This window comes from Eptatretus burgeri, chromosome 3 (genome assembly GCF_056783735.1).
Source record: "Eptatretus burgeri isolate ZD-2024b chromosome 3, Ebu_testis_v1, whole genome shotgun sequence".
NCBI classification, from domain to species: domain Eukaryota; kingdom Metazoa; phylum Chordata; class Myxini; order Myxiniformes; family Myxinidae; genus Eptatretus; species Eptatretus burgeri.
Window position 1 is genome coordinate 50,158,911 of NC_140963.1, and position 27,005 is coordinate 50,185,915.

Here is a 27,005-nt window from a genome sequence, read left to right on the forward strand (position 1 = left end):
AGATACTGGTGGTTTGTCTGTCTCAAGGTCCTGTTTGCACCTTGAACGAGCAAGTTTTGTTTTGTCTATCTTCTGCTATTCTCACAATGTCTTCTCCTCTATTCCATGAATAACACTTCCCATCCTTTGTGTATTCACATCCTGTAATGTGAAATAATCTACTCGTACATGAAGCTCAGCTAATGCATCGAAGTAAATCGTACGTGCTGGCTCTGCTTCGGGTGTTGGTTTGGAATGGGGTACGAAGCACGAAATATTTTTGCGCATGTGCAAAAATCAAAAAATAAAAAGATTCAAAATGATAGTGGAGAGGGTGTTGTAGAGTGATAATGGTGGAGATAGAGTTTGGTAGAAAGAAAAAAAAGAAGAAAGTGAATGTAGGCAGAAAGGCCAAAGCAATGTGCGAGTCAGCATGTCCCGAACTGGAAAACAGCTGTTGTATTAATGATCATGGTGGCAACAATAATAAATGTGACCATCCGACTCTTTATCAACCAACATGCAAAAACGTGGCAAATCGTCTCAAAGGCAATCTAGAATCTAAAAGTGAATTTGTTTCTTTATATATTTGTTTATATTTGCTTCAAAACTAAAAACGTACTACTAAACCATGTGCGTCGTATAGCACCACCTGGTGGTTGCCGGTATTACAAATAATAAGTTCTTAAAATAAATATCTTCATTATATATTAATAGGCCAAGGGACCGGCTTTGTCGGTGCTTCTTCTGCTACCGGTGACGGTGTGCGCGTGCTTCTTTGATTGCAAACTCACCCTTGCATGTTCATCGTTTGCAGTAGGTATTGCGACCTTTTGTAAACCTTCATTTAGTGGGTGTTTTCCAGCAAAAAGACGCATTCCATAGGCACCCATGATATGGCAGTTCTGGTAACTTGCACGGTAAACAGTAGAGAAATCATGTGAAAAGAGTGACTATGCTGCCAACGATTCTTCATATTCCTCCCCTTATGTGACGGCCATTTTGCTTTTGTGTAGATGAGGTTATACGATATACATTTCACGTATATACTTTGTCTTCACGCTCAGTGGTGTTTGATCACATGACTTGGCGGTTAACTTGCACGCCTGTGGAACAGCAGGTCCCCATTTCAAATCTTGCTGGTGTCAATTGTTTTTTTTTTGTTTGTTTTATTTTATTTTATAAATTTGTGCAGTCTTAGTTGTTACAATACCTCCGCTTCATTTTACTTTCAGTTGCGTCAAGATATCGCACCCGTGATTTCACGGGTTTCCACGAGTATAATTTATAATTCACCTCTAAAGAAAGTTTAAACAACTTGATAATATGCATGATGTCGAAATCTGAGTGAGAATAATTTGAAATTTTCAAAATGTTTAATTTCACTCATTTTAAGCGGCGGTTCAAACCGAAGAATCCAACGCAGCGCATCGCAGCGAAGCGAATGTGATTTTTGCTCACGCCATATATTAGCAACAAGGATGGTTGATGAAGATGATGTTCGCTGACTTCCAAACAGATGGAAGATGACTTCAGGCAAATGATAGAGTGAATAGAGCAGAATGTTTGTGAAGTTCAACATGGTGTCTTTTGATTCAATCCATTAGCGAAGCGCCCAGTGAAAATACCTCGTGGTCTCATATTTCTGAATCATAATGAAACATTGTTCTATTGCCGTTGAAAGGGAAATTGCATTCATTATATCCTAATGGATCCCTATTCTGCATAAGTAATAAATTATTGAGATTATCTACAAGTGTGACAAGGAAGTACCTGTGGTGATGAAGTAAAACTTCATGTTTCATCATCTCGTTAAGATTGGCATTAAGAGAAGGCTGAAGTCTCATTGAATGTATTTTGTATAAATATTTACTCGTTAAAGCAGGTTGCTAAAAAATATTGTTATTGTCCGATTAGTAGTTTAAGTGTCTTGCCAAACATCCTCCTTTTTTTGTTTTTTGCACTTGTTACTCGACAGCCTCAAAGCTCAACATTCACGTAAAACTGGAAGGCGTCTTTGGGATGGCAGAGAGCGCCGGTCGGGTGGGAGCCGCATCGGCACACATGTTCGTAAGAGGAAGCGGCAGGCTTGTGACAGTGATGAGTCTCCAGAAGAAGAAGAGGAGGAGAGTGAGGCAGAACAAGAAGAAGACGAAGACGAAGAAATTAGGGAAGACAGGATGAAGCAACCAAAAATTGACGTCATGTGTGAAGAAGTGGGTTTTGTTTCCTTATTTTGACCTTAGAATGTGTACAAGCATTTATTTGATGCCTCAAGCTGTATAGTCCAGCTTCTCCATTATTGGGATCCTTCTTGTGTAATGAATCCATGCATATTCATGTTTGAATTATCGGTTGCATGGTGGTGTTTTTTAATTGGCGCAGTTTGCTTCCGATCCAATACTCTTGTCAAGAGTGCTGAGTCCATCCATTCACTGGGGTATATTATTATGTTTTGGAGTTGTTACACGTATGTGCTTCATTCCCTCAACTCGAAAGACCTGTTTGTTTGATATTTCGTATGATTTGTCTGTTGTTTGTGGTAGGTGAAAGACACATCTGCAAGTGTCAATGAGATTGAAAAACAAATGGAGAAGCTCACAAAGGTAATTAATCTCTCTCCATGTATGTCATGAATGTGATTCTGGAAGTACATTAGTGCAAACAATGATGTTGGTGATCCTTTTTTTTATCAAATAAAAGATCTTTCAAAATTACATCACCTCCCGACCCCACCCCTCCCTCAGCAACCCCGACTTTATTTTTGTTCTCTTTTTCAATACAGCAACAAAAACTGTATCGACGCAAGCTTTTTGAAGCATCACACTGTCTCCGTGCTACGTCCCTTGGTCAGGACCGGTATCGCCGCCGGTACTGGATGATGCCTCACTGTGGAGGACTATTTATCGAAGGAATGGAGAGTGCAGAGAGTAAGACCTTTTTCCTCTCCTCCTCCCCTTCCCAAACACTTCAAAACCCTTATTTTCTATTTATAAAGTCACCGAGCACTTACCCCAGTCAATTATATATCATGTATATAATGTGTACGTATTCAGTACATATTGGCAGGATGGCCTCGAGGTTTGTACACTCACCTCTAAGCTGTCTAGCCTGGGTTCAAATCACAGCCCAGCTACACACTGTCATCCCAGTGTTTCACTGGCAGGGTGATTCATCAGTGTGTGTGCCGTCCTTCAGATGGCCGATAAACTGGTTTGCCAGCATTAGCTGGTGCATGTTAAAGATCCCATTGTGTCTCACACCCTGGCCAACAGTGGGCAAGCTGTCATGTACACCCTGACCAAATTCCAAATTCCTGCTCCAACTTCTGCCTGGAAGGCAATGGCAAACCACCCAGTATAACCCTTGTCAATAAACTGCTTCAGCAACACTGACACTTTGCAACAGAGTATGCTGAATCACAAATCTATATACTGTCTGTATGTATATGTACATATATATATATATATATATATATATATATATATATATATATATATATATATATATATATATATATATATACATATATATATATATATATATATATACACACATACATATATACACACATACATATATACACACATACATATATACACACATACATATATACACACATACATATATACCGGGCGTAGTGGCGTGCGCCTGTAATTCGGCTACTTGGAGGCTTGGGTTGGAGGATCGCTTGAGGACGGGAGCTCTGCGCTGGGCTGCGCTATGAGAGGGTGTAGGGCAGCCCAGAATCATGGTGAAACCCAATCCTTATGTCGTAAGAGTCGACCAAGGTTGTGTCAGGAAGGGCATCGGGCATTAAACCTATGCCAAATCAGTATGCGGATCATAACGGATGATCCGCTGTGGCGACCCCTAATGGGAGCAGCCGAAAGACGAACAACAACATATATATATATATATATATATATATATATATATATATATATATATATATATATATATATATATATATATATATATATATGTATATATATATATATATATATGTATATATATATATATATATATATATGTATATATATATATATATATGTATATATATATATATATGTATATGTATATATATATATATATATATATATATATATATATATATATATATATATATATATATATATATATATATATATATACGTGTATGCATGTGCGTAATCAGATGCACCTCCTGACTGTTATGGTGAGCATTACCGTGGATTATGTCTCACACGGTAAAACCGCATAATCTGCACAGACAAATCATCCGTCTGCCACCCAGACAATTGTTCCTGCTAATGCAAACCATTCAACCAGAAGGCACGTGATGTGACCAGCAGGAAAATACGAAACATGAGGAATGTGATGAGCATTCTGCTGATCCCCCTTGGACAACAGTCCACACCAAAGCGTCGACTCCAACACAGAGGCTTTGGCCCGGTGACTCTGTGAAAGAGACAAAGATTATATGGTCATCATTAGTTAAACATCAAACAGATCCACCGATCTGGATTTCAGGCTTATTTGCCCTGTGATGGTTGCATTTGTGTGTGTGTGTGTGTGTGTGTGGGTGTGTGTGTGTGTGTGTGTGTGTGTGTGTGTGTGTGTGTGTGTGTGTGTGTGTGTGTGTGTGTGTGTGTGTGTGTATATATATATATATATATATATATATATATATATATATATATATATATATATATATATATATATATATATATGTCAAAATCAAACCCCAGGAAGCAAGTGCCACACCATCTATTGCTGCATGCTTCCTGACCAAAAGGAAATGTCTATCACACACATTAACCTGCTTGTGGCACACAAAACAGTTAAGGGAGCATCCAGGAGCGTGCCCCATTAGTATATGTAATATATAAGGATCTTTATAACCACTGACTCTCACTCACTCACTTACTCTCTGGTATAAATGTTGCCGATATATGTCTCATCACCATTTACCATTTGTTCAGATAGAAATACAAAACAGGCCAACCCATATTGTTAAAGATTGTACCCAAGTTAATTTTTCAGAGAGAAAATGGATTTTTCCCCCATTCATTAACTCGTTGTCCTTATGTTGACCAGGTTCAGAGGAGGTGAAGGAGGAACAGGAAAGACGCAAACTTGCCTCTGCAACCATTTCAACAATGCCCAAGATTAAGCAGGAGCCAGAATCTCGAAACAAAAACACTAATGCACAAAATGGCAATTGCCTTTCCTTTGTTATACGGGAAGCTGCAGCTTCTCCCCGGGATGCCAATAAGACCGAGTTAAAAGACACTTCAATGCACCCAGTCAATATCCAATACACGCAAGAAAAAAATGGAAAGGAATGCCAAAGAAATCTCGATGGAACGAATCTCTTCCTGCAGAAGCCTAGCATGTTGTCCAAGTTCAGTGAGTTGTTAGAGGTGGCTAAGATGGTGCCCGATACAGAAACAGCTGCACAGCAGTTGGCTGCTAATGGGGCCACTGATATATCGAGCGGAATCAGTAACAGCCATAGCCCGAAGCAAAATGAACTACAATCGCCAACATTGAGTAACAAAATGGAAGCATCTCCTCTCCCTGTCACCTGTGGATCAAAGGTACTCTTTTCTGCAGATCAGCTTTTGAAGAAACTGTCGACGCAGACCAAGGCTCCGATGCATGGTGCAAATGGAGCAGTGGGAGATGATGCCTCATCACAGTTCCCACAGATTGTATCGTCTCAAATTCCATGCAGTACAATAGCAAGTGGGGAGCTACTGAGCATGACGACAGTACCAAGCACGATACCTATCAACCCCTTTCAGCTACCTGCCTCTTCTGCCTTGGCAGCACTGCAGGTGGGCTCGCTGGGTTCCTTCCCCTCCCCCCCCCCTTTGCTCCCAAACATGGATGTTCTCATCATTTTCTCCTACTTGCCACCTAAAAGGTAGGCAACCTATTTGGTTAAATATATATGATAGATTATTTCGCTTGTTGAAATTGTCAGTGTTGTAAAGTTGTTGAGATTGTTTATTATGAATGAGGTACTAGTTTCTTTGACAAGTAATTCAAAATAGAGCTGTGAATGTTGTTGTTTTTTTAAACCGACTTCTTTCTTATTTATTGTTATAAAAATGACATCTTGTGTCGAATTATGCAAAGATTATAAATAGCTTTGGTGATTTTGAGACAGTAAAATTTGAAGTGTCAAATTCATTTTTTCATGGACGAACAGGGGTCCCCAACGAAACCTTCATCATCGACCAGCATTGTCTGATCTGTTTTGTAATGGGAGACTAAACGCTTCCCTCCACCCACTAAGGAATGGGGTTGGGGATCATTTAACACTACTCACAAAGGCTTCGGCACTATAGTGCGATTTTTTTTTTATTTTTTATTTTTATTTTTTTAATTGGTTCACTAAAAAATATTTTCACGAAAGAAATAAGTGACCACTATATTTGTTATTGTTGTGTGTCTGTCTGTCTGTATGTCTGTATGTCTGTCTGTCTGTCCCGAGCATAGCTCCGTGGGTTTTGATCCGATCCTGATAAAATTTTGGTGGGAGGTTTATATCATGATCTAGTTGTGTTTTCCTGAGAATGGGCGTGGTGTGCCCATTATGGGCGGAGCCACGCTCAAAAAACGTGTTTTTAGGGGGTAGCCGATTTCGATTTGCATCTTCTCCTTGGGGGTTTGTCGAATCTGACGGGTTTTGGTATTTGGTTAGCCCAATGGCACCTGCATAGCCCCCTGGAGCTCGATTTTTCATTTTCGTCCCAAGATCAAGGTCACGAACTTAGAAAATTGCGAATTTTGACATGAAAAATTATCTTCTCCGAGGGGTTTTGTCGAATCTGGCAGGGGTTTCAGTGTTTGGTTAGCCCAATGGCACCTGCATAGCCCCACGGAGCTCGATTTTTCATTTTCGTCCCAAGGTCAAGGTCACAAGGTCACGAACTTAGAAAATTTCGAAATTTGACATAAAAATCATACGACCGCCCAAACTTTGAGTGCTCGGATGACAATATTTTTTATGCATAATCTTGAGGTCATTCCCCACCTAAAGTCTTGAAATCATTTTGCTCTATCTCGAACACCTTGCCCGTGGCGCCCCCTTCAAGTTTGTTTTTACGCTTATTTCATCAAAGTATGGATAATCCGAGGAGTGCGAAATGCCATATAGCCTATATGATGTTATATTGTTCCTGGAATGTTCCAGAGGAAGTTTTGCACCGAAGGTCATAATCCTTGACCTTTGACCTTTAAGTTCACAAAAGGTCAAATTTTCAAAGTTGTGGGAATTTCGACCTTCTTCGAAGTTTCGACCTTCTTCGACGAACTAACTCCAATAAGCTATAGCACATATCCTGTTTCCTTATTTTAATGTCCACAACATTGTTTTGTGACCTTTAAAGGTTATGCAAAGGTCAAATTTTGAAAGTTGTTGAACGAATCCGGGTTTTCGAAATTTTGCAGCTAATAACCTGTCACTCGTACCACATCATGTTGATCATTTTTATAACTTGGTCAAACATTATCACATTGTCTCATCCTTGACTTCTGAAACAATCTACATTGTCAAATACCGCTCGTGAACCATCGTCGTCTTCAGACTTGTTATTATTTTTTTTATTGATTATTATTATTTATTTACTTTTTTTTAAACGAATTCCTTTTTTCAAAATTTTCTAAAAAATGTTTTGCCTAAAACACTCCCCGGCATTCACTGATGAACTTATCAAAGTTTGCCGAAGATCCGTTTGGCCAGCTCTGAGAAAAATGGCGACAGACAGACAGACAAACCACTCTTTTATAGTGCAGATTAGTATGTTTAACCCAGCTTTCTTTTTTCAACTTTACAGTGGTTGAGTTAAATATTTAACTTTGAAATGCATCAATGCTTTAAGTTTTAGAAATGCACATGTATGTAAGAAATGAGCACAGACAATGCTGCATTTTTTAAATGGTGGTTTTGTTTCCCCCTCGTATCTTAATTTAGTGAAAGATTTATTTCGAATTTTATTTCGTTCTGTCTTGGCAGCTAAAGTCTGGCTTACCGTTGCTTGGCCTTCCCCTTGGTGGCTGGCCAGCGGGCCTACTGAGCCCAGGCCTGCCTTTCTCAGGCCCTTTGCTGAGCCTTACTTTGGGGTTACCTTCAAGTACAATGCAACCAGTACTGGTGACTACAAGGCCACCTGTTTCATCAACAGTCAAATCACCACCATCCGGAGGCACTATCCCCAAAACGGCTCCCGGGAACCTGAGTGAAATGCAGAAGCAGAGTGATGAACCTCAACCCAAACCCATCCCAGAAGGTACAGTATAAAACCATCATAATGGGCTCATGGCACATTCTTAACATCACATTTTCTTTCAATGTATCTATAAACTGAGGGCCACAACCTTTTCTTTCATATGCAGCATATGGCTGCATGGGTAGCATCATTTGTTGAGGGTGCAGCTATGTGCTCCCCCCCCCCCCCCCCGTCGGTTCGAGCAAGAATTTTAAATTTGATCAGGGTCCTGGGGATAACTTGTCTACTCTTCTTGAAAGACACTGTGGAAATGTTCACCAACTAACTCGAGCAGAAAGGATGCCCAGTTTAACTTCCGTCTGAGGGTCGATGCAAGTTGCGATGCAACACCGTGCCTGCAAAACATCAGGGTGACAGTTTGTAGCTAGGTCGAGATTAAAACCCAAGCTAGACAGCTCAGAAGTGAGTGTGCATACCTCTAGGTTATCCTGCTAGCCCCGAGGGCCAAATGAGGACCTCGCTGTCACCCAATGCACTGTGTTCATAGTAAGTCCTCAGGCTTTTCTGTCCTGAAGTAATTTATCACTACTTAAAAGGGTTTGTTTCATTGTTTGTGAAAATGACATAACCATCAAACCAACACTTTTTTATGTTGCTGAATGATTCCATTTTCATGTGATGGTGATGAGTGGCTCCATTTTTGTCTGTTTGACATGTTTGTTTGCACCTAACTTTTTTATTTAAATTTTTAGCTCACCTGGAAGTTCCAGGGAGCTTTTGGGATGGCGTGTTGTCAATCCGTCCGTCCGTCCGTCCACAAACGCTTGCAAACTTCTTTGATACCACACACGTGATTTCAATGAAACTTGACTTCAACCTTCATCACCTGTGATGTACCAAAGTTTGTTCACACTATTTAAAAAATCGGTGTCGAAGAGGATTTATAAGGGGGAAGTGGGTTGCCACGGGGGGTGGGGGGTCGCCCCCCCCCCCCAAAAAATAGGTATTTGCTATGACATTGGTTCATTGGTAGGTACATTTTGCTGATTCTGTCCCACATTGACTTTCTCTTCAGTATCATTATTCTACCAGGTGAACGCCCAGGGGTATTGCCCCTATTTGTTTTTTTTTTTCCTCACGGTATTCCCAATCAATCCTCTCCGTTATGGTGGTGCTGCTGAAATGCTTTCTCGTGAGGTTTAGGCACAAGGTCTTTGTATATTTGAATTGTGGTTCAAAATGGGTATGTGTTTTGCAGAGTTGAGGACTGGCTGGTGGAGAGTGGCTGATCCAGAGACCCTCCGAGCGCTACTTAAAGCTCTGCATCCTCGTGGTGTGCGTGAGAAAGTGTTACAGAAACAGCTGCAGAAGCACATGGATTTTGCTTGTCAAGCTTGTGCCCGAGCTAAGGATGGTAAGAGTTCAGTATTATTTACTTTCATTTGGGAAGATTTTCAGTGCTTTAAACAAGTATTTCGGCCCTTTAACCTCCTTACACTCAGAGTCGAATAGGTCTGGACCACACTACGGGATCAGCTTTGAATGTTCCCCCTGCTGGCATTGATGGTGTTTTTTTCTGTCTGGAGGAACACAAACCACCAATCCTCTTCTTTCTGGTTTATCAACACCTTTTTACCTCCGACACCGAAGATGGAAGGAGGTTATGTTTTCACCCATGTCTGTTTGTTTGTTTGTTTGTTTGTGTGCAGGTGAGCTCAAAAAGTTGTGGACTGATTCAGATGAAATTTGGTGGAGAGGATTGGTTCTGTTCTGTTCTTGCGTATGGCAACTTGGCTACAGGGTAGCTATCATTTCTTGGAAGCGTGGCTGTGCTGCTGATGCTGTGCCCCTCCACCAGTACACTGGTACTCATTTCACCGACCTCAGGATGACATGCTGAGTCAACCCCATCTGGTGTTAATTCAGCAGCCAACAGGGATAAAACTCAGGACCCTAGGATCCTAGGCCAGCTGCCCTTGCCGCTAAGCCAACACCAGGCTGAGAGGTCGGGTGTGTGACAAGGACGAACTGATTAGATTTTGGTGAAGATCTGGATCGGATACGAGAAATTTTTATGTGACTCTTCACCATTCAGAGATAGGGCCAAAATGATATATAGCACGATACCTCAAAAAGTTGTTGACGGATTCGGACAAAACTTGGTGGACAGGTTGAGTGGTGACAATGACGAATCGATACATTTTGGTGAAGATCCAAATCAGGATACAATAATTATTTAATTGGTAAAGTGATTCTTCACCATTGAGAGATTGGACCAACAACGATACATAGAATGATATTTCGAAAATGTATTGGCCCCGATATGTTCTCGTGGATCAGGCATTGCATGACAGAGGTATGCGCTCTACCGCGTGCCCTTCTAGTTAGGTCATGTTTCAACACACACTACCACTAGGCTATAGGTCCTGTCACTTTTCTGTGTGATCGTTAATCCTTCATTTTAGGTTTACTAGTTCCTTCACCTTTCTGGCTTCTCTTCACCCATATCCAGCCAGATGCCTTTTGAACTGATTCCGTAAGTGCCTTAAATCGCTCTTGAGCCGGCACTGGCTGGACAGTCAGAGTTGCTTGAGGATATGATGTGCTGATTCACCAACCAACCCTCTGGCTCTGACTTCCACTGCAAACAGTAGTGCTTTGAACTCTTGTGCTTGGATTTATTTCATGAGTTATTCGTATTTTTTGCCATCTTGTGCTCTCACGGCTTTCATTCATTTGTGATTCGTAGGATTGTCAACTCGATTTCTCGCAATGTTTTCGATGCGTCCGATGAGAGGATCAGATCTGGTCTCAATCTTGTTCTTGCTATACTCTCAGGAGACTTCTTGTCACCAAGATCTGCTGCTAATTGCCAGTCCCTTGCACAGTCCACCACACTGGGTATTGGTACAGACTTGTTCTGCTTCTGGTTGTCCTTCGTGCCTTCTCTGAGGAAGTGAACTGTTTTATACTTAACTTTCTTCTAATAGCTCGATGTCTGTTGGTGTCCTAAAAGCTGCCATTTCTGAGAAGACTTGGCTGTGCCTCCAGGTATATCTTCCATTTGTGAAGGATACTCAGCACGCAGAGAGCACATGTCTCATGCCCTCAACAGCTCGGTCAAAGATGGAGAGGATGATGAAGCTAATGCAGAGGGGACAAAGCGTACTTGTAATAACATTAACTTGCTGGTTAAAGGATTTCAACATTGTACTGTATTTTGTGGGGTGGAGGATCCAGAATACTCTCTGTGTCTCTCTGTCTCTGTCTGTCTCTCTCTCTGTCTCTCTCTCTGTCTCTCTCTCTCTCTCTCTCTCTCTCTCTCTCTCTCTCTCTCTCTCTCTCTCTCTCTCTCTCTCTCTCTCTCTCTGTCTCTCTGTCTCTGTCTCTGTCTCTCTGTCTCTCTGTCTCTCTGTCTCTCTGTCTCTCTGTCTCTCTGTCTCTCTGTCTCTCTCTCTCCCACCTCTCTGTCTCTCCCACCCCCCTCTCTCGCTCTGTCTCTCTCTCCCACCCCCCTCTCTCTCTCTCCCACCCCGCTCTCTCTCTCTCCAACCCCGCTCTCTCTCTCTCCCACCCCCTCTCTCTCTCTCCCACCCCCTCTGTCTCTCTCCCACCCCTCTCTCTCTCTCTCCCACCCCTATTTCTCTCTCCCACCCCCCTCTTTCTCTCTCCCACCCCTCTCTCTCTCTCTCTCTCTCTCTCTCTCTCTCTCTCTCTCTCTCTCTCTCTCTCTCTCTCTCTCTCCCTCTCTCTCTCCGTATGAAATATTTACTGCAATTCCAGGATCGGTATAGCATGGTTTGGTTTGGTGACATCCAAAGACCTGCGAGGCATATACCAATTGTGGAATTATGATGTTGAGTAGAATAATATGCAAGTTGATGACCCAGGTGTCTGTTGGTTTATTCAAACATTCAAGTCGTCACTCCCTATTGGCTTGGTTTTAGCTTTTAATGAATTACAGTTCCTAATCTTTCAGAATTACAAGTGATTCCATGACTTTGCCGATTAAGAAGTGTACACCCTGCGCTCGGAAGTTTAAATTTCTCATCGACATTGTTATCCTCACGCTTTTTGAAACAAACGGGAGGGGAAGGGGATATTGTAATTGGCTCCGTCTGTCTGTGCCTTTCTGTCTGTCCGTCTGTCACGCTGTCTCCTAAACAGTTGTGCAGAAATTCGCCAAACTTGGTAGTTATGATCACCACATGGCACGAATGTGCAAGAGCAGTTTCACTTTTGGCCCCGTCCCCTGAGATGGGATGAAAAGGTCAAATTCCAAAAACTCAATTACAGGCACATTTTACAATATTCTTTTTAAAGAAACTTTGTACATGCAATCAACATTGAGAGATGCATGAAATATGTAACAATTTTTTTATGTCTCCATAATGAAGTCGCCGGAGGCATTACATTTTTGGATTGTTGTCCGTCAGTCCGTTTGTACGTCCGTGATAGGTTTATGTAACCGCGATAACTTAACGTATGAAGGGATTGAAGTCAAACTTGGTACAAGAATGTATAATGATGCAAAGATGAACTGATTAGATTATGGGGTCAAACGTCAATGGTCAGAGGTCGTGTTCGGCAAAAATTCTGTTACCATGCTAACTTGTGAACCAGTGATGGGGTTTTGACTAAACTTGGTATTAGTATATATCATGAATCAAATATGAACTGATTCGATTTCTGCATCAAAAGCTCAAAGGTCAGAGGTCATGTCAGGTAAAATGTGATTCTCAATAATAGCTGAAGGGATCTAAATCAATCTTGGGACAAGTATGTATAAACCTGCTTCATCAGTGCATCCATCCATGATCGATTATTTGTTACTAATAGGTCTTGAGGGTCAGAGGTCACATTCAAACTCCCGTTAATGTGATACCATTGCTTATGGGATTTGAACTGCTCTAAGTACATGCACCATGATGCATATGTACAGATTATACATTGAGGTCAAATGGTGTTGAAGTTTTAGGTAATAGTTAGAATAAGTAAAGACTTAATGTGGGCGAAGCCATCTCAGTCGACATCGTGACGTCAAATTACGTCTAGTTTTTATTTAACCTCGGGTTCATTTCCCAGGGGGTAGGGACTTCGGGTCACAGAGGTCAAAAACGGGAAAATATTTTTTTACTCTAAATTTGATGTTGGATCATTCCTGGTGGAACTTTTTGTCATCTTTCATCTTTTGTTTAGGTGGGAACCTTGGGGCCATGGCATGCCATCGACTTTGCTCTCGTTGTGGATTTTCAAAGATATTGTTGGGAAAAAGAAACAAAGATTATGACACTTTTAATTTGTCATTTATATTTTTTAACCTCTAGGTTTTGACAGGAGATAGCTTTTGTTCTATTTTGTTGTTTTAATTGTAAAACCATGACTCGTTGCAAAAAAAATCCCCTTTATAAAAGTATGTAATCGTTTACTGCTCGTTTGTATCATAAGGAGTATAATTTACTGGCAATTATTGATCAATTAACGTTTGTATTTAAGCAAGGTTTTTTTAAAAACAGTTTATAATGCTATACACCGATGGATGTGCATCAATTTTTTTTAATGTTCCAGTAAGGTACCATTATTACAAAGCCTTGTGCCATGATGCTTAATCCATGTTTTCTATGATAACTCGGGGATGTACATGGTTGTTTAGGAACAGGTTTCGTTTACATACAAGGTCCTCCTGCTCCAATTAAAAAGGTTCAAGTTGTGAGATAGATGAAACCTCAGGGACACTTGCATTGCAAAATTCTACACATTCTTTCTCAGGTACATCAGGGAAAGCAAGAAAATTGTGAACGATTTGAGATAATGCATTTTGTAAATGCTTCGGTTCAGACTGTAAAACAAGTGGTGAATACAGTGGATGTGTTTAAAAGAAGAAAAAAAAATCAATCACATGTTCGGTACATGCTTATAGTAATAGGATTTGATGCTGCAATAGTATTTTTAACCTCGTTGTGGCTTTTTAACAGGAAGTCATCTCTGGAGGTCGATGCCGTAAAGCTGGTAACACCACTGCCCATAAAACCTTTCTTTTTGTCAGCTGGAGAGCCGATTTACTGTTTCCAGTCCCGGCTAAATAATGTACTACGTAATAATGACACAAGCGCAAGTCAACAAATGGATATTACTGTATTGTTTACATTATCAGTGAACTTGAAAATTTGGATTGCAGTGACATTTTGAAAAAAAAATGTTTTTCATTGGCTTCTATTTTGAGCAGGAAGATGTCATTACCTCCATCACCGAAGGTGGATGGAGGTTATGCTTTCACTCCTATCTGTCTGCCTGTTTGCCTGTCTGTCTGTTTGCAGGATATTTCAAAAAGTTGTGAACTTTCTTGTGGAAATTTGGTGGATAGGTTGGGTAGGTGACAAAGACAAAATGTTTAGATTTTAGTGAAGATCTGGATCCAAATACTAGAATTTTTAAAAGTGATTCTTCACTATTGAGAGGACTGGACAAAAACAATATATAGCACGATATCTCACAAAGTTGCGGACGGATTCGGAGGAAACTTGGTTGACATGTTGGGTGTGTGACGAGGAAGAACTGATTCGATTTCAGTGAAGATCCGAATCTGGATCCAGATATGCGAATTTTTAAAAATTTTTTACGAGTGATTCGTCACCATTGAGAAATGGGGCCAAAACGATATATAGCATATCTCAAAAAAATTGTCGATGGATTATGACAAAACTTGGTGGATGAGTTGGTGACAAGAACAAGCAGATTAGATTTTGGTTCAGCAGGTCCAGCATATCAGTGGTATACAAAACAGTTTTGTATTATGTCGTTCTAGTTTTGTGGTGTCATTGACGTCAAGATACTTGTTCACGCGTTTAATCATCAGTGTTGGTTAAATCCAACTGAAACTATTGCCTTGTTAGTGCCAGGATCATGCGCTGCATTTATCAATCATATTGTCTTTCAGAGAGAATGTTATGCAAGTATCTTGTCTCATCATATAGAGGTTAAAGTTTGCATCTTTAATAAGAGTAGGAATGTATACATGGGGTGGTTAAAAATTTTGATGGACAAGATATTAACAATCCTCCATGACACACCAACGGTGGGTTTTTTTCAACATATAACTTTCTGTATAAATGAAAACAAAATATAGAATAAGGATTTTTATTAATGTACACACCTCGTTATACTTTTTTTGATGTGACATTATTGTATCTCATAAAAAAATATTTCAATACACTGCATACTCTGTGAAATGTTAAAAACACCTTTTTTTAACTTCTGGGCATCCAGTGATTAAGTACTTTATCATATCATTCCTTCAGAGGAGGACAGTTCAACCTGAAGATATCAGTAATTGACTGCTGGTTGACTGCAACCTAAAAAAGCTAATCCAAATGGTGTTTCTTGAATGCAGTCCACAATTTCAAGCTCTGGGAACTTCTTGAGAAGAGGATAAAATGATGGATAAAGTGCCAGAAACAAAGTTACGAGATTTTCAATGCACATCGGACTATTTCACAAGTAATAATTATTATCATGATAATTGTAATTCCCGATCATGACATAGGTAGACAGCCGCAAACTGTTCGGGCATCCTTCATCGATCCAAGTCTTTGCTTGGCAAATCAGAGCGACTCACAGTCTACAAGGCCTTAGGCTGTATCGCATTACAGTAGTAATGCAATAAAATAGCATCATTTTGAGTGAGGTTGGCAGGATGCACCAATTGAAGAATTTGGATAAAAGGTTGGGGGGGGGGGTGGGGAAGCGGGGATCGTACCCCTTATTACTCTCATATTATCATGTTATGAATATCATATAATGTCATATACATAACACAAAAGTACATAATATTATGGGTTACATGGTACATCACAAACAGAAGTTTTCATTGATGACACATCCTCTAACTGCATCTTTAAAGTGGGATGTGTAGATTTTATATTTAAATGACTAAATAAATAAATACGTAGCAAGTGGAGATGATGATGTGCATATAAATAAATAATTCATGGTGGTGTGTTGGTTGTGGAGATGGTGAAGTGTATGTATATGAATGAATAAAATTTGTGCTTATCTAGTAATATGGTAAAATGTATATAAGTAATGGTTCCTGAACACATATACAATCCTGTACTCTGCTCTTCCGTCAAAGTCTTTTTCAAAATTCCAAATTGGTTCCGATCCCAAAATCATTTCATCGTCTCATGTCCAGACATCATTGCATGCATGTGCTGAATATGAAAGAAATGCATCGATCCGGTCGCTATCGAGTAAAGGGTCCGGAGGACTGACGCACGGACAGGACCCAAAATATTAACCCCCAGCCAGGTTGACCCCCGGTTGGAGACTAACAAGCATATATGACAATCAGGTTTAAAGAAAAAGTCCTTATTAGTTCATCAGTTGTGTTTAAAATCATGTTCACCTTTTTGCTGTGCATCATGATAACCTCCCCCCACCTTGGATATATAATGTCATGAAATAACTTATTATTCAACACTGACTTGTATAAACCGAAACATTTCGATTTGTTTTCCCTTTGGGTGGGGGCAATGGGGGTTCGCTAGATGCACACCTGTTATGGTTAGTAACTTTTAGTTCACCAGTTTGATATGTTCAGTCTCCTCGTGCCTGTTCGTCACGTGAAAATGCATTGATTTTTCTCCAATATCATTGTCCTGCACGTGATCGATGTACAGGATCTTCCATGAGCCTTGGGCACAGTAGGGAAAAAGTAATGTCTTAATATTTTTAAATGCTTGACAGTCTCTATGTCTAATATTTCACTACGGTAGTCTAATAAAGCTCATTTATCATCTAACCAATGTAACTCTCAGACTCCTTGACCCTTTTTCAGTGTTTCCTGTGGGGAAGAACGAGAAAGCAGAACAAGCCACAGCGATCAGCCGGGAAGTGGTGGAACAATGGTCTCTGAAACAACAAGCCAGACAAATTGACATGTCGGTTTTACACATGGTGGAGGAGCTGGAAGCGCGGGTTGCTTCTGCCAGTTTGCAAGTTAAGGTTGGTTAAAAACCTTCACAATTTATCGGCGGTGCGGTTACGAAAGCGGTACTTGATCATTTAATCGTGTTATCAGCGTGTTTTGTTTTGGCTCATCTTTATCAAGAGCATTTCAGGAAGGGAATTTCTATAAACTATAAATACATATATGTCATTGAACAGTCCGCTTTTCTCAAATAATTTATCTTTTGGTAAACTACAATACTTTATCGGTCTTATCCATCATCATTTTGGGGTTAACTCTCTGCTCAAGTCCAATCTTTGATTCCCAGTGAAATCAGATCAAAAGATGCTGTCTGTTACGTCGCTAAGATAATTGGAACTACATCTTATCGTGCTCTTTTTGAGAGAAAATGAAGCTATATGCTGTCTGTTCCTCAATTTGGACATTAACGATGCCATCTGTTCTGTTCTTGCGTTTGGCAGCTCAGCTGCCAGGTAGCTGTCATTTTTGGAAGCATGGCTGTGCCACCGATGCTGTGCCCCTCTCCCGGTACACTGGTACTCATTTCACCAACCTCGGAAGGAATGACAGGCTGAGTCGACCCCACCTCGTGTTTATTCAGCAGCCAACAGGGCTTGAACTCAGGGCCCCAAGACCCTAAGCCAGACACCCTAACCACTAAGCCAACACCAGGCTTAAATATTCCATATCATCATTGATCACATAGACCTGTGGGCTGATGTTCTGAATCTGGGATTAACCACTTTGTCTCATTAGTCCCGTGTTCAGGCTCGAATTGACATGATGACCCGAAGACCCGATGATGGTCTCCAAACAGTGAGATTAGATGAGGTCGGATCGGATCGTTTTTGTTTTATCCCTCAGTCGAAATAGTCGGGCCATGAGGACAGGTAGTACATGGCTTAATAGTTAGTCCCTTTGTTATACGAGTAAGATTGCTTTGTATTTGTTGTCTGATGATATGGTTAAGAACATTTCGACGAGAAGCTCAGGAGCTGTCGAAAGTGCTGAAACAGGTGAGGCGTGATCGCACCCGAGAGGCCATACTGAGTCATGCCAAAACTAGTCTTGTGTGAAGAAAGTCAGAAGTGATTCCTTGTTTATGTGTATATGGTAAGCCCATTCCTATTTTATGTTCATCATAATCAGAAATACTATTTGTTACAATGCCAATGAATTTCCCCCTTGCCGAAGTAGCTCGACTCCTGCAATGCCACTGAGATCGTTTGCAAGGTTTGTTTTCGTGTTCTTAACCACTGTGATTTTAATGTTTCATTGAATGGTTCAATTAACCCGTTAATCGTGAACCACGATTGGCTCTCATTAGCAAAGTGCCGGGTGCATAGAGCGTGTGCCATGTAATCCTTCATATAACAAACAATTACTGAACAGCCTTTGTGAAATTTATTCTACCGTTCACTTTTTGAATCAATGACTTCCACATTGCCTGGTTTTATTTTTTTTTAAAAACTCAACACGAAAGCCATCCCGTACCCCGAGCAAGCCCCTTTTTAACTCCATCTTTGCTGAATCATCATTCTTGCAGATTGCTGAAATGTCCTTCGAAGGAGGTTGTGAAAGGTCATCATTGAAAGAAAATCCTGCCGATAATGGAGTACAAACAATTTACACGTGCAATACTTGTATCTACGATCGTTGGTGATGCCCGTCGTTCAAAAGGATTGTAGTTATTAGGTTTCCAGACTCGTGTTTTGTTTTCATGAAGAGTGAGAATTAGATGACATCGCTGGATGCCCCCATAATCATCTTGACATCATGCACGGCTCAATATTGATGCGAAAGTTATTTTGATGCAGGAGGTGTATCTGATATCCCATCGAGAATGTTTTGTTTTTTTTAACAGAATTGGAGTTCTTTTGAAATGTTGGCTTTATCGCCATTCTCGGTGGTAAGAATATGTTCCGTAAGCATAAATGAGATGGATGTGATGTGCTCGTCAGCATCTCTGACAAAGAACATGGAGTAGGTGCTGGAAGGGCAGCATTTATTGAACGTTGGCTGGAGGTGATTCCAGAGTGACAGATATCGAACGATTTGTGAGAGAAAAGCTAATTTAATTAAGAAGTAAGGGATTGAATCCATTGGCAACAGCCTTGATGGGGGGGACCGGAGTGTCATAGATGGTGAAAAGCTTTTTGAAATATCAAGGCTAATGGTAATTGCCTTTCCTTGTTTATTGAGGCAGTTTTTTTCCCCCCATTGTTTCTTTGATGCGGCGAGAAGGTTTGTGGAAGATGGTCACGTTTGAAGCGAAACGTCTGGACATTAATTTGATTGGATGCATTTAAGTGGTGAATCTTGTTTTCTCTAATTAGTGTTTTCTTGCAGTTCAGCAATGATTGCAAGCGATGGTGAAGGCATGTAGGGCTTCAACGTCATCGAAAATTAACTTGACTTTTATTTTTTTGTCGAAATTAGAAAAGCATGACAATTTGAAGGAACCAATCCCAGCAAGGTATGCTCCAAAACAGTTTGTGTTGTTGAAGATCAATGCCTTGTTTTCCCATGTTGCTTGGAGAACTTGTTGACTTGCCACAAATGGAAAGTCTGAACGTTTTTTTTTTTTTTGCAAAATTTCAGTTCATATTTTGGGGATGATTCGTATTTTTATAATGATGTGTAAAGTTTTTCAGTTCAACTCGCGAACACCGATTTGATGTTGCCGTAATTATTCTTCACTGCACTTTGACATCATTATTTCACAACTGGTTCAAAACTCAGTAATCTTGATGTAACGTGTTTCGTGATGAGATGACCGAATGGTTAACTCTTCTTCGTGAACAATTATGGAACTGCTAAAACTACCGGGGGATGTGTGGACTGGGAGGGGGAAGGCAGTTGGGAATGTGACACAGCGACAGGCAGGAGGAGGAAGTTGGTTTTTAGTGTTGCATTTGTAGGCCATTATTCTCTCATTATAGCTTGTTCTTAGTGCAACAGTCCTTTTCAAAACCATTCACACCAGTCGTACTCATTTTTCCACGATAGAGTTCGTACCACATTGTGCAGTCATTCTCCGAAGAATGTCACATGGTTTGATGCCTTCACTAAGCCAAATCCTGATGACTCCCCACTGCTCCGTAACAGTGCACTCTTGCAGTGGGGCATCCATCTTTACAGCACGATTACTCGCACCACGTGCAGGGAAGTCGGGTACTAAGTGGTCAACAAATGTCTCACATCAGCCCCTGCAATATTGAACTTAATAAAGTTGTATTACATGCTTGTACTATTACAGACAGTAAAAATCACTTTATTTATTTATTTACCTGTCTAATTTGATTGACAAGTTCTGGCAAACCTCACTGCACACTTTGCATCGTTTTGTTGTATTTGTACTTACTTGTAATACTCGCTCCCTCTGGGAGCAATAGGATTTGTTTTCAGAATTGGCATCATTTCCCCACCCTCACTACCCCCCTTCCTCCTACAACCACCGCGAGTCGTCTCCCCATTCTCCCCATGGGCATGTATGCAAAATTTGGTGGAGATTGGCCCAGCCTTTTTGATCCTTTAATGATCAGATGTACAAACATATCGAGAATTGCCTTATTATATATGCAGTAGGATTCCTCGATTGTGCTTTTACAACTTTAACAAGAATATTTTGAGACATCTTTGAAAAATCTGAAATACTTACCGAATGTATTTACTCATTTAATACCAAGTCTTTCTAGTTGAAGTTTTTGCAAATTTTTTTCATTCTTGATTTTCAATAAGACCGCTCTTTTCATTGCCTGTTGATATACTGCTTGTCTATGCGGAAAATGCAATGATCATTTGCGTATTTGAAAAAAAACAATTCCAGTTTTGTCGACATACAAAACAAATAAATGAGTTGTCATTTGTCTTGTAGGGGTGGAGATGCCCAGAAAAGGTTTCTTGCAAACTGGACATCACCTTCTCCAATCAGGACAATGCGAATAAAGCCAAAGAAGCTCACCAAAATAGGCCTGAAAATCATAATGGAGGATCCCGTTGCGACAGGTTGGAGGAAAAGGTGGCGGAGGAAGAGAAACGGTTGCCGAACGATGAAAGGATAACAGAGAAGATCCCACAGAATGAAAGAATTTCCCAGGGTGACATGGTAACAGTAAGGACGATGGCAGATTCTTATAATAGAAGTGCGGACAGACTGAAGAATGGCCAGGAAACCCATTGGAAAGATGAGGAGCAGGACGTGGATGATGCCCATATCCACAAGAGTGCCCAACCTCTAGAGCAAGCTGTGCGACGGCTGGCTCTGCTGGAGCGGCACATTGAGAGGCGGTATTTGCGTAGCCCATTAAGCACCACCATCCAGATCCAGCTGCGTGACGTGGGCACCGTCACTGTGCCGGCTCCTGCCCCTGGAGAGAACTGTGATGGCGAGAGGTATTTTTCTTCGTATTTGTCACCTCATGATGAAGTACAAGTCAGATTTTCTTAATCATCGAGTTCTGTTCGGTTTAAGGATTAGGAATCATGAAAATCTCTGCCTGTTAACACAATATCAGTACATTAAACATACATTGTGTACTTAAAGAGGTCACGTCTGATTTCGAAACAATTGGAATTACTACATCAGACCATTATTTCATTTTTCAATTTACATCCTTGTATGACAGACGCAGGAAATGGGACTTAAGTGAATTTCACATTAATTTCCAGAGATGCGGCCATGTCTCACTTTTGAGTTCCTGATTGGCTGCGAAATGCATACGCACATAATCTGCTTTAACAGCCAGCCAAGGACCTGCAGTGGCAAGGCATTGCTGCTTCCACGTAAATGACTGGGAAATTAGCCGAGTGGCATTGGCTGCTTAATGGTGTATTATATCATAGTATAAGATGATAAAGGGATAAACGAAACAACGATCATATTTAATTATTCAAATTTTGTGAAATTTAAGTTTGATTCCAGTTTATTGTGGCCTGTTTGATATCCCAGAACATCTTCTCTAATTCGTGGCCGTATAATGCCACACGGTTTTTCAATTAATTTTATGGCAAGCCAATGTGCATTTTAACGAGTCATCACATTATGTTGACCGCCGTTCAGTTCGTTTTTGGACCCGTTTTAAACCGGGCTAACGTACATCTCCAGGGTGGAGGATGAAATCGCTCCAGGTTTGAAGGAGTGGAGACGGGTGTTACAGGCAGCACAAAATGCTGCGCAAGTCGCACTGTGTCTGGAGCAGCTTGATAAATCCATCGCGTGGGAGAAATCTATCATGAAAGTGGTGAGTAAATCTTGGCCTTCTAGAAGCAACTTGCCAATGAAGTGGTTTTCGCCAACACTGCGGCATCATTTGAGCCATTTGCAGTGCCTTGCAAAATGTAAATATATTCTTCATATAAGCAGAGCATCAGTTCAGTTAACATTAATTTTCGGGACCACCTTGACATTTTGTACAATTTGTGTTTTTTAAACATTTTGTGCCCAAATATGTTATATGCTGGATATTAGTCTGAAAGTGGCTAGACAATCTCATGGTTGCAATTCTCTAAATGTTGATCTTTTCTTCATTTGCCTATAATGTTTGGGAATAATTGTCACGAAATGTTAAATGACTAATTTTTGTTGTTGTTGTCATTTCCTAAGAGTCTTAAACACCCATTTCCATCCATTCCTCGCATATACTCGATGCAGTTCTGTCAAATCTGCCGTAAGGGAGATAACGAGGAACTGCTACTGTTATGCGATGGCTGTGATCGTGGCTGCCACACCTACTGCCACCGCCCGAAACTTACTGCCATCCCTGAGGGCGATTGGTACTGCCCAGCCTGTATTTCTAGAGTCACGAGTCCACAGCGACCACCTTCGGCCACTAATTCTCCGGAAAAGCTTCCCGCAGTCCCTTCTCCTGCACCATCCCCCAAAGCTCCTGCATCAGCCAGCTCACATTCTCATTCCCCATCTTGCAGTCGTGTCCGTGCAAGCCCTGTGAGTATCGTAACCTCTGAACTCAAAATGTCTTTTTAGGTGGCATTTCTCCCATCAACTTATGTCTTCCTCCAGTCTATATCTCTGATCTATGCTATGTACTTGTTTTTCCATCCCACATCCACCTGTTTCCCATATACTCATTTTCAATGGACTTACCTCTCACGCATTGTGTTAACAGCTTTCCTACAAGGTCTTTTAATCACCAACCTATGAGGTAACACCAACCCTGGTTTTTCCAACAGGCTACTTGCTGAATCGATTTGTCTTCCCCTCCCCCTTTTCTTCTCACTTTTTAAATTACCGAATTAAAAAAAATCCATAGTATTATACATCGCACAAATTGCAAAAACCTTCAACATGTCGATTAATTATGTTAATATTTGAAGTGTTGCTGGAAGGTTTGCACTGCAGCCTTCATCAGCAGATCATCCATGTACAATTTCCTTTATATAGACAATTTATCCACAGTCTGGCTGTCGTGACACCTGAAACATCATGAATCAGGTGCTTCCAATGAAGGGCGGTGCAATGTGAAGAGTTGTTATATGCGATGAATAACCCTTTGATTTACTGCTTCTTTCATGGATCATTTTTATGCAAACAGTTGAAAGCGTTCAATCCTTCATTCGTCATTTTGAAGATTCATGGTCGACAAATTTGGTGCCGTGGATGTGAACAATTGATCCATATACTTGACAGTCCTGACCTGACTTCAAAGTTCACAAAGATATAATTACCCTTTTATTTGTTAAGACTATCACATTTAATTTCAAGATATTTTTATATTTTGCTTTGAGTCAGATCTCAAGAATGTAAGTCTGTATATTCTTCTGGCTCGATATTCCGAACTGTCTTTACACAGTACCTGTCTTTGATTGTTTACAAGTTTGGTAATACAGAGATAAGGCTTCACGTTTGTGTGGATGTTCAGTAATGCGACATCCCATTTCACTCTGTCATACCTTTTGTCGACACAGGTTGTGTAAATTATTGGCTGATTTTTTTAAATTAGTTGTTTGCAGAACCAAACAGTTTATCATTGTTTGGTTTCTCTTTCATGTTTCATGTTTAATGGAAGAATACTGACAACTCGATATCTGCGATCACAAAACGATCGCCAAGGGTAAGTCTCCCCGTGATCTAATGATGGCCATATATTTTTTTTTTGGACCGCCACATGACCTTGATCTTCAACATTTACAGATAGAGTGTAATTTAAAAAAATGTGTCCCCATCTGTAATCTATCCATAAAACTCAACATCATGAAAATCAGAGGAAATTATTCAACTTATAATGAAAACGGTGTTTTTTGTTAATTAGGTCACAATTCGAAAAAAAGTAGGTCAAGGGCACTGATCAGATATCAGGTGGGCAACTTAAATGCAGGTACACTATTATGATGCAGGAACGTCTTGGATGGCTAAACTGTCTTTGAGATTCCACAATGGCAAAATTGAGCGATGACAAAAAACGCATTCTTTTATTCAGACCGCCATTTGACCTTGACCTTTAACCCGGAGGGGTATGATGTACATTAACTGTAAATCTTCCTTGCTCTAGGCTATCTGGAAAAGGCAATTTCATTCCGATCAGACAAACCTTAGTCGAGTTATGGTGAAAAAAAGTTAAAATGTCTATAATTAGGTCATGACCTTAAAAATAGGTCAAGGTCCAAAAGATTATATCAAACCCTGCATATTTTTTATTCCCGTTATTGATGCAAATTTTCCTTCTGAAAGTCCTTCCAATCCAACTCCGAGGTACAGCCGACATTGGCAGAAAAATAAATAAATAAATAAATAAATAAATAAATAAAAACCTAAGTGGTGCTTTCGTCCTCCTTGGGGCTTAGAATCTCTGAAGTACCATTGAAAATTGGGGGGCATTGTAGAAACACACCCGACAACAGGTATAAGCTTCCCCCAATCTGATAGGTTGAGGCTTAAAATGCAAGGTGCAAAAACTTAGCTCCTTATAAGTGCGTGGCCTTTTGACGTGCTGAAACCTTGTCGGACTCTTTTGAGGTAAGCCTTGCAGTCGCATTGTTTGCGAGTGGGCGTTGAAGATCCAAAATTGTCTTTCGCAAAATAATATGTGAGTTATCACTGGAACCCTTCCTATTCCAAACTCCCTCTCTAAATGCTACTGGTCTGCAAAGGAGATGGGCACTTCCAGGTCTATTCGCCCCTGGAAATGCCAACATGGCACTCCGACTATCTTCATGGTCATGGGACAGATCAGATCAGAAATGTTACAGGCAGGTCTTTGGCCCAATCATGCGGTTACCGATGTCTGCTATGGTGGTAAACGTGCTGAGGGAGGGAATTGAACACAGGTCCTGCACGTTGTATTATTTTCCCAAAGTGTCGGTATGTATTGAAAGAACTGTGTACTGTTTATATCAATGTTTGCATAACAGCCCATTATGCACTCTCAGATTTCTCTTAATGGGTGAAGAATGAGGTGCAATGGGATGAGCTTAGCGGTGTGTTATACTATTTCATGCATGGAATGGAGTACATGGATAAAACAGGTGGGGCTTTGGCACAGAAAGGTTAAGAAACACAATAATACATTTAGGCATGACTTTTAATGGGGTGTTTTATCCCCTTTTTTATTATTTATTCCTTTATTTTTTTTAGCGCCGGGAGAGCTACTCGATAGTGATTCGGTTCATTTTTTAGCAATCCTGCAGGGGCGCAATGTATGTCTTGATGTACCTGCAAAATAATAAATGAAATGAAACAACAACAGCAACTGCAATAACAACAAAAATCGGGCAAATTGCTCGTCCCGACATTTAAATTACATAATGAACTAAAACCATTCTGTATTTCCCTTGAAAAGTCGGGCTCAAGCCGAAATTACACACTTATTGCAAAATAAAATTATAAGGAATGGCTGGTTTGGCAAGTGTGACATCAATAAAGGCTTGTAGTCCTCCTTGGGGCTTAGAAGGTATTATGTTGCCAAGACACGGGGGACCAAAAAATGAAAGTCATTGTATGATTAAGTTTTGCATATCATTTGTTAGCCAACATCATGGGGATTCAGGATCTATTTGGGCAGAGCTTAATTCTTCCTCTTTCTATTGCTCTGACAGGGTCAAAGCTCTGACCAAACCAACATCTTAGGATTAAAAGTGCAGATTTCTTTAAAACGTGACGTACTTCCTAACGACCTTTGATGTTCTGTATACTGAACACAAACTGGCCTTTGGTATTGATTTTTATATCATAGGGCCATCTTGGTGAACTTATTCTATGGTTATAAAATCAAGCTTATAGCTACCAGTAATTTTGTAGCAGCTTGGTAAATAAATGCAATTTGTTACGTACTTCCTAACATTTTCGACCCAATCATGGAAGTGAACCTAAAACTGGTATGTAGTAATGATCCATGTTGAAACTTGCCATTTTAAATCATCACTTTATGCAGAAGTAAATTGCTATTTAAGATGTTCCATCGGATGCATTTCAAATTTCTGGAATAAGATTTTGTAAGTTTTACTATAACTGGGGGAAATTTTGCAAAATCTGAGATTTTACACATTTGAATGTGCCAAGATATGCAGAAGGTCATCAGAAATGTACTGCTTCGAGGAATTGTTCTATCCTTATGTATAATGATATATATCAAACAAAAAATGCATTTTCAACCATTTTGGACAACATATACAGTACAATCATACATGTAACCCATTTCTAAAAAATGAGCTATAAAAATGGAAAAAATAGCCTGTGTTTGGATAAAAAAACATGCTTTGTAAGCAACTATATCCATAGGACCCATAGCAAAGTATACATTTTCTGAAAGCACAGACACTTGGGCATTATATAACATTAAGATTGTTTATCTTATTAAAACTCGGTTCAATTTCTAAGC

At 40.3% G+C, this 27,005-nt stretch overlaps 1 protein-coding gene across 20 annotated transcripts in view; it reads left to right on the top strand.

Moving 5' to 3' along the window:
- BAZ2B (bromodomain adjacent to zinc finger domain 2B) overlaps positions 1–27,005 on the top strand; it is a 385,196-nt gene that overhangs the window by 339,359 nt on the left and 18,832 nt on the right. For 14 of the 20 annotated variants that reach the window (XM_085873227.1, XM_085873230.1, XM_085873237.1 and 11 more), the window contains 11 exons: positions 1,958–2,195; positions 2,526–2,585; positions 2,765–2,909; positions 5,059–5,801; positions 7,988–8,261; positions 9,460–9,615; positions 17,038–17,204; positions 21,047–21,564; positions 22,277–22,412; positions 22,775–23,116; positions 24,198–24,242. In XM_085873227.1, coding sequence (XP_085729353.1) covers positions 1,958–2,195; positions 2,526–2,585; positions 2,765–2,909; positions 5,059–5,801; positions 7,988–8,261; positions 9,460–9,615; positions 17,038–17,204; positions 21,047–21,564; positions 22,277–22,412; positions 22,775–23,116; positions 24,198–24,242 — 2,824 coding nt within the window. The remainder of the gene's footprint in view (positions 1–1,957; positions 2,196–2,525; positions 2,586–2,764; positions 2,910–5,058; positions 5,802–7,987; positions 8,262–9,459; positions 9,616–17,037; positions 17,205–21,046; positions 21,565–22,276; positions 22,413–22,774; positions 23,117–24,197; positions 24,243–27,005) is intronic. The other 6 variants (XM_085873232.1, XM_085873239.1, XM_085873240.1 and 3 more) reach the window with 3 other exon arrangements.